The sequence below is a fragment of the Rhodnius prolixus genome, unplaced genomic scaffold (assembly GCF_049639745.1).
Source record: "Rhodnius prolixus isolate KJV_2025 unplaced genomic scaffold, Rpr scaffold_10, whole genome shotgun sequence".
NCBI classification, from domain to species: Eukaryota; Metazoa; Arthropoda; class Insecta; order Hemiptera; family Reduviidae; genus Rhodnius; species Rhodnius prolixus.
In genome coordinates, this window is record NW_027411615.1 from 1596958 (window position 1) to 1605144 (window position 8187).

Consider the following 8187-nt stretch of genomic DNA (forward strand, 5'->3'; position numbering starts at 1 on the left):
AATACGAAACTATTCTACGCTCATAAAAACAACACATTTGTTTGTACTAGTGTCTAGACAGGAAATAGTCTTCCGAGATAGTGTGACTGCAATGCAGACCATTTGCACATCAATATCCAGTTACCACAATTTCCGTATCATTTATCTGCCTTTTTTTATTATAGATTTTCTATGTTTTATGATTTTTACGGCGATTTTTAATGGTCATTTTTTTAAATATTAATTTGTATTTGAACAGAAGATAACAGTTTCATACTACGATTTAGCTTAAACACTAACTTTATGAATGAAAATAAATAAATAAATAAATTTAGGTAAATATAATTTGTTAGATTTTTTCATTGATAATAAAGTATAACTTACACTTTTATGAATATTTTGCTATTAAAAATTATTAATATTATTGAGTGTCACAAAACTAAACGTATATCGTAAAAAATCACAAAAAATGTAGTAGTAGAGGGAAAATGGCGGTTCTGGGACGCTTTTTTTGAGGAGCCAATCAGAATGCAGGATTTCTTTTTGGCCACGCCCACCGGCCTATCATCGAATTCGACGAGGGTTTAGGCCACGCCCCTCCCCCCTCCCCCCTTACCCCCTCCCCTTCCCCTCTCCAATCAGCGAATTCGACGACACTTCCTCTACCCCCCACCCTATCCCTACTCCTACTACATAGCACTTACCTTTACCCCCACCCCTCCTCCTCCTGCTCGTTGTCCTCCTCCTCCTACAAGATGGCGGACCTCATACCAGCTGTTGTGCACAGCTGTGCTCTGACCAGCTGTTGACCACCACAGCTGTGCTCCGACCAGCTGTTAGCTCCAAGATGGCGGACCTCATGCCAGCTGATGACCTGAAACATACCTCTCACCCCCTCGCCCATTGATGGAGAGGAGGGTGAATTTTTTTTTATTTCTTACCTTGGATTCGATCCTACAACCTTCGTGCTGGTAGCCACGTCATCTTCACCACTCGGCCACAGTGATAGTCTCGCTCACTGTAGTTTTTAATGTACTCTTATGTTTTACCTTGGAATTATTTTTTAAAAAAAAAAAAAAAAAAATCTAGCCCCCTCTCCTAAGATTTTTTTCTTTTAATAACCAATTTAAATTAACTCCCCCCCCCCCTTCACTGTTACACACACAGGCACATATATATACACACACACAATATTGAACTTAAATATTAATGGCTGACTCACTTTAAATAATGAAGAAACTTACCCCCTCCACCTGGGCTGCATTCGCTGTTGATGACGTGACCTTCACTGACTAAAAACTAAACACGAACTAACACTTAGTCCTACCAGCTACTACTAGCATTCCCTCCCCCCCCCCTCTCCACCACAATTACGTCACATTGTAACTAGCCAATAGAATTGCATCTTTTTTTTTCCAAACGGTTACCTCTCAGGACAGGTTTCTATAGCAAGCACCTGTAGCCCCCCACCCCTTCCTTAACTTTTGTATTTTCTATTTTAAATAAGAAATATTATTTAAACTGCTAACTTGTATCATTTACGCATGCGCAAACTCCAGTCTCCAGTGTGTGATAGATCTTTTAAAAAAAAAAAAAAAAAAAAATACAGGAGGCAGTTGCAATATCGATTACTTCTATCGGCTATAATATCGGTTGTATATGTATTGATTAATATCGATTTTATTTCTTAGTATAAGTAATATATATAACAACAGCTGGTTAAATAAGAAATATTATTTAAACTGCTAACTTGTATCATTTACGCATGCGCAAACTCCAGTCTCCAGTGTGTGATAGATCTTTAAAAAAAAAAAAAAAAAATACAGGAGGCAGTTGCAATATCGATTACTTCTATCGGCTATAATATCGGTTGTATATGTATTGATTAATATCGATTTTATTTCTTAGTATAAGTAATATATATAACAACAGCTGGTTAAATAAGAAATATTATTTAAACTGCTAACTTGTATCATTTACGCATGCGCAAACTCCAGTGAATTGTGTGTGTGAGAGTAAGAGAGAGAGAGAGATCTTAAATATACAGAAGGCAGTTGCAATTTCAATTACTTCCTTCAATTACCATATTTTGAAAAATAAAAAATAAAATAAGAAATTATTATAACACAACTTGTTATAACCTTAACTTTAAAATAATGTCTATAGATTGGTTTCCTTTGAATAAAGACTTCTATTTTTCTCTATATGTTTAATTCGAAAGACAAAATATTTATATTATTCTTATATCTCTTAGTATTTCGCTTTACCAACTATACAAACCTGAATATGTCGTTGTAGCCTCAATAGGCTAACTCATATTATTTCTGTGTTATATTTTAATAATTTACTTTACCTCAAGTCTGAATCATCATACTTAACCCATTTAAACTTTCTTGTAATATGGGAATAATTCAAATGTACAAAGGAAAAAATAAGAATAAAGCAAAATTAATTAAAAAAAAAAAACATTTTTTATTGATTTAAAAAAAAATAAACTTATTAAAAAAAAAAAAAAAAAGATGACATCAATAAAGATGTCATAAGAAAGGAATTTTTTTAAACATTTCTTTTATTGTTTAAGAAAAGAAATGTTTAAAAAAATCCCTTTCCCCCTGCAGGCAGGCCTCCACTAAATCTTCATCTTTCACTTTTTCTCCCTGCAGGTATTGTTGCATGATTTTATTTTCCTTTTCTGCCTGCAGGCAGGCTTCATTCTCCTTTTCTGCCTGCAGGCAGGCTTGAATTAACTGATCTTCCTCCTCTTTCGAGGAGGAAGATAGCAATTTTTCCTTTTCTGCAATTTGCAGCGCCTGAAAGAAATAATAAATATTTTGTTTAATTATATATATATCAAGATCAATATAAAACAATAATGCATTTTTTTTTTTTTTTTTTTTTTTTTTTTTTTTTTTTTTTTTTATTATATTGTTATTTAATTACTTTATCGAAAATATCTTCTTCTTCGCTGTCGTAATAATGGGGCCTAAGGGCCCCTGAACGGTTGGGGGTGGAATCTCCCACCGCCCAATCGATGTTCAAATCCCAAACCTGGGCATTTGAAGTCTGAAAAAAATATTAATAATAATTAGTATTTTTATTACTATAATAGTATGCAATTAAAATTAGCATTTAAGAGAAAGTAATAATTATCACTTACTTCTTGAGAGTAGTTGCTGCTTGCCGACATTCTTGTGATAATGAACAGCGCTCTGTTGTTTAAACTGCCCCCTTCTATCATATCAGCTAACGGACAAGTTCCAACATGATTTGAACTGACTTATTGTCTAATTTCATTTAACTTTGTGTGTGTGTGTATTTGGATACTTATCACTAACACTATGATCATTTTTTATGTTTTATTATTATTTATATGTGGCTTAGTATTATTTAACTTGCACGTCCGATCATGCCGTGTTTGCATTGGTCAGTAACTAACTTTGATACCCCCTACCCTTAGCATAACAATCACAAGAGTCTATAGCATTTCCTGTTTTTTACTTATAATCGATATAAAAGAAGTCTCCGAATTCTGTTGCGCTCATACAGCGTTCAGAGTTTTTGGTGACAACATCTATTCCAACATCCTGCCTGTTTTTTCTAAAGCAAGTACTTTTTTTAATTAATTGTTATTTTACAAATATATATATTCGTTTTTTTTCTTTATTTTTTTTATTGCTCTTTTATTATTTTGCTATATTTCATATTTCCATTCAGTATTTTACATAGTTAATTTTTATTAGTTTTATTAGTTTTATTAGTTGTATATATATATATAATTATTTAGTAATTTTGTGTTATTCTAGTTTTTATTCTTTTTTATTTTTAAAATAATTTTTTTATTCTTTTTTCATTTTAAAATAATTTTTTAATTTGTATTAAATAACTGCGTTAAATTATTTTGTATTGCTCTTTTATTATTATTTTTATTATATTTCATATTTTCCATTCAGTATTTTACATAGTTAATTTTTATTAGCGTTAAATTATTTTTTATTGCTCTTTTTTTTTTTTTATTATTTTTATTATATTTCATATTTTCCATTCAGTATTTTTACATAGTTAATTTTTATTAGTTTTTTATTAGTTGTATATATATATATAATTATTTATTTAGTAATTTAGTGTTATTCTAGTTTGTGTATGTATTAAATAACCGCGTTAAAATATATATATATTTGTATTATTAATATTTTTCATTACATTACTTATTATTTTATATTACTTATTATTATTTTATATTACGTGTTATTTTATTAATTATGGAGTGTCTACATTGCCATAAAATATTTAAAAGGGAAGATAACAAGAATCGTCACGAAGTTACATGTATATCGCGCAGTCAACGCCATCTTTGCAATATTTGCGGCGAGGGATTTTCTTCTAAGAAGACGTTGACTGCGCACATGCGTCGTTGTGGCAATGAAACACTGACCATCATGACTAAAAGAGCTCGAATAGATGCCGCCAACGGAAGTTTGTATGAAGTGGAAACGGCGCACGGAGGGACTCTTCGGACTTTCTTTCTTCCATGCATTGAAGTAGCTGATGCAATGGAATTCTTAAATGCCCAGTTAGGCACATTGCGTCAGTTACTTGCAGAATGCGTGGAAGAGGCTCCCCTCAAGTACAACTTGGTCTTGGAGGCGACATTTGAAAACATCAAAGGTGAAACATGTGATCGCGCCTTCAAGACTAAGAATAAAGTAATTTATGAAGACTCCTCCATCGAAGAATGCTTAAAGGAAAGTTTTAAGAAATTAGTGACTGAGATGGAGGAGTCCACATTAAAGGGGAGCGGGTGGTTTTTGAAAGGGTTTGATGGGGTCCTTCTAAGGGTGAACCGTTTCCAACCCATGGGAGGTAACAGCTACATCCCTTTACCTCCCCACATTGCGAATCGAAAAGCGGTTATAAATGTCCAAAACAATGATGATCAGTGTTTCAAGTATGCCATTCTCTCCCGTCTCGTAACTATTCATCCAGAACGCGAAAGTAAATATAAAAATTTAGAACACAGGTACAATTTTGACTGCATTTCCTTCCCCACTCCTCTCCATGAGGTGAAAAAATTTGAGAAATTTAATAACATAAGCATCAATGTTTTCGCCCTTGGAGAGAAAGGAAACGTGTACCCTTTAAAGGTGGTGAAGCAGGAGAAGGAAGACCATCGCGACCTCCTTCTCCTAATGATGGAAAATGGACGGAGCCACTATACCTATATTAAAGATTTTAATAAATTAGTGGCCCGTCAGATTACTGAGCACGAACAAAGGGTACACGTTTGTAAGCGATGCTTCACGCACTTTAACATCGACAGCGTGAACATCGTTGAGCGGGTGAAGGAGCATATGGAGTACTGTGGAGAGAACAGAGCGACTCGAATTGTCCTGCCCACATGCAATGACGATGGGTCTCCTCCAACTGTATCTTTTACTAAAGTGCAAAATCAGATGAGGATTCCCATCGTCATCTACGCAGATTTTGAATCGGTTTTAAAAAAAATTCCCAGCGATGGCAATTCGAGTCGCACCTACACGACTCCCTATCAGAGTCACCTTCCAATGAGCTTCTGTGTTTATATTAAAGTTGCAGAAGACATACGCCACTGTCTTCCTGCCGATTTCCCTGCAGAACCCTACATTTATACAGGTGAAGATTCTGCAGAGAAATTCATGGCATACATAAAGGCAGTGGCCGAGAAGGTGGCTCTGGTATACTCCATAAAGAGGCCAATGCTACCCCTGACACCATCTCAGCTGGAAGACTTCCAACAGTCCCAAACCTGCTACCTTTGTCACAAATCCTTCTCTAGATCCAATCCTAAGGTGGCGGATCACGATCACATCAGTGGTATGTATCGTGGTCCTGCTCACAATTCCTGTAATATCCTATACCGCACTCCTCGTTTCCTTCCCGTCTTCCTCCACAATCTGAGCGGATATGACGCCCACTTTATTGTACGCCAGTTGGGGTATGACACAAGTCGCATTGACGTCATCCCCAACAGCGAAGAGAAATATATCTCTTTTAGCAAACAAGTGGGCGCTCTAACCGTCAGATTTGTGGACACCTTCCGCTTCTTGTCTTCCAGCTTAGATAGGTTGTCCAAGAATTTGCCCAAGAACAAATTTATAGATATGGGTAAATTCTTCCCCGCAGACAAGATGGATCTGGTCATAAGAAAAGGAGTGTATCCCTACGATTACACAGACTCGTTCGAGAAACTTAGGGAGACGGTTCTACCCCCTAAGGAGGCATTCTATAGCACCCTTAATGAATGCCATATCTCGGACGAAGACTATCAGCATGCTCAGTCAGTTTGGGAGGCCTTCGATATTAGAACCCTAGGGGGGTACAGCGAGCTCTACCTTAAGGTAGACGTAATGCTCTTATGTGACATCTTTGAAAATTTCAGAGATGTTTGCATAAGAGCATATTCGCTGGACCCTGCCTGGTATTTCACGGCCCCAGGACTGGCTTGGGATGCCATGCTGAAGTGTACAGGGATACAATTAGAACTCCTTACAGATTATGACCAGCTCCTAATGATTGAGCGGGGCATAAGGGGCGGCATTTGCCAATGCAGTCATCGCTATAGCAAAGCCGATAATAAATACCTCAACCCAGATCGCGACCCCCTTAAGGAATCGAAATACATTGCCTACCTAGATGCAAATAATTTGTACGGGTGGGCAATGTTAAATCCGCTTCCTTCTGGAGGTTTCGAGTGGGTAGAACATCCGGATACTCTAGACTGGGGCAATATGCAAGAAGATGGCCCCTTCGGGTATATTGTTGAAGCCGACATAGAGTATCCGAGCAAATTGCACGAACTGCACAACGATTTCCCCCTTCTCCCGGAGAATAGGGTGCCTCCGGGACAAGTTACCAAGAAACTGTTGGCTCCATTGTCCAACAGGGAGAAATACGTTGTCCACTTCGTCAATTTGCAGCAAGCCATGGGCCTAGGTCTCCGGTTAGTACGCGTACATAGGGCGCTGCGATTCAGACAGTCCCGTTGGCTTCGTTCCTACATCGACCTCAACACTCACATGAGACAACAGGCGACGAACGACTTTGACAAAGACTTTTACAAACTTATGAACAACGCCGTTTTTGGAAAATTTATGGAAGACGTACGCAAACGGACGAAAATAGAACTGGTGACTGACCAAAGACGACTGAGAAAACTTATAGCAAAACCCACTTTTAAGGACCGGACAGTATATACAGAAACTTTAGTGGCAGTGCATCTGGACTTTGAGCAGATCACGATGAACAAACCGATTTATGTTGGAATGTCCATACTTGATCTGTCCAAAGTCCGGATGTACGAGTTCCACTACAAAACTATGCTCAAAAGGTACGATACAGACAAACTTAAGTTAATGTATACCGATACAGATAGTTTAATTTATGAAGTTAAGACGGAAGACTTTTACAGTGACTTAACAACAATAATAAACGAACTGGACACTTCAGACTACCCTAACGGACATATACTTTACAGCACAAAAAATAAAAAAGTGTTGGGGAAGTTCAAGGACGAGGCCAGCGGAGAGCCTGTAACTGAATTCGTGGGCCTCCGCGCCAAAATGTACGCTTTACGTATCCGGGGACAAGAGTTAAAACGGGCGAAAGGGATAAAAAAGGCAGCTGTGGAAAAGAAAATAACTTTTGATGATTATGTGGCTGCCCTGTTCGACGGAAAAGAGTTTACCACCTCTTTTAGAACAATCATTTCAAAAGAGCACAAACTCTTTTCCGTTGAACAGAAAAAAGTATCTCTTTCGCCCCACGACGACAAACGACATCTAGTCGATCGTGTTCATACTCTTGCCCATGGCCACTTTGCTATAGCGAATGTACCTGTGTAGCCTCGTTTCTAGGGGTTGTATATAGTGTACATATTAGTCAAGTAGTTAGGTTAGTTTAAGGTGGTGGTCATTTTATTTATTTATTTATTTATTTAAATTATTTAAATTTCTTAATAAAACATTATTTTTATTTATTCATTTTATTATGTTTTTTTTTTTTTTTTTTTTTTTTTTTTTTTTTTCTATTCATTCAAATTTTTTTTTAAATTCATTTATTTCACTTTTTTTCTTTTTTTCATTTAAATTTACTCTAAATTTAGAAAAAAAAAAAATAAAAAAAAAATAAATAAATAAATAAATAAAAATACAAAAAAAAGGTGGCGGGAAATTC

The 8187-nt window shown here is 36.1% G+C and overlaps 1 protein-coding gene across 1 annotated transcript; it reads left to right on the forward strand.

Moving 5' to 3' along the window:
• The first annotated feature begins 5327 nt into the window (after positions 1 to 5327).
• On the forward strand, positions 5328 to 7856 carry LOC141457066 (uncharacterized). Its single transcript, XM_074133579.1, has one exon. It carries the CDS (start codon positions 5328 to 5330, stop codon positions 7854 to 7856), a length of 2529 nt encoding a protein of 842 aa, XP_073989680.1.
• The last annotated feature ends 331 nt before the right edge of the window (positions 7857 to 8187 follow it).

What these genes read in the sequence shown, in the direction of transcription:
- LOC141457066 (XM_074133579.1), top strand. Translation starts at nt 5,328, where the DNA reads ATGGAGTACTGTGGAGAGAACAGAGCGACTCGAATTGTCCTGCCCACA.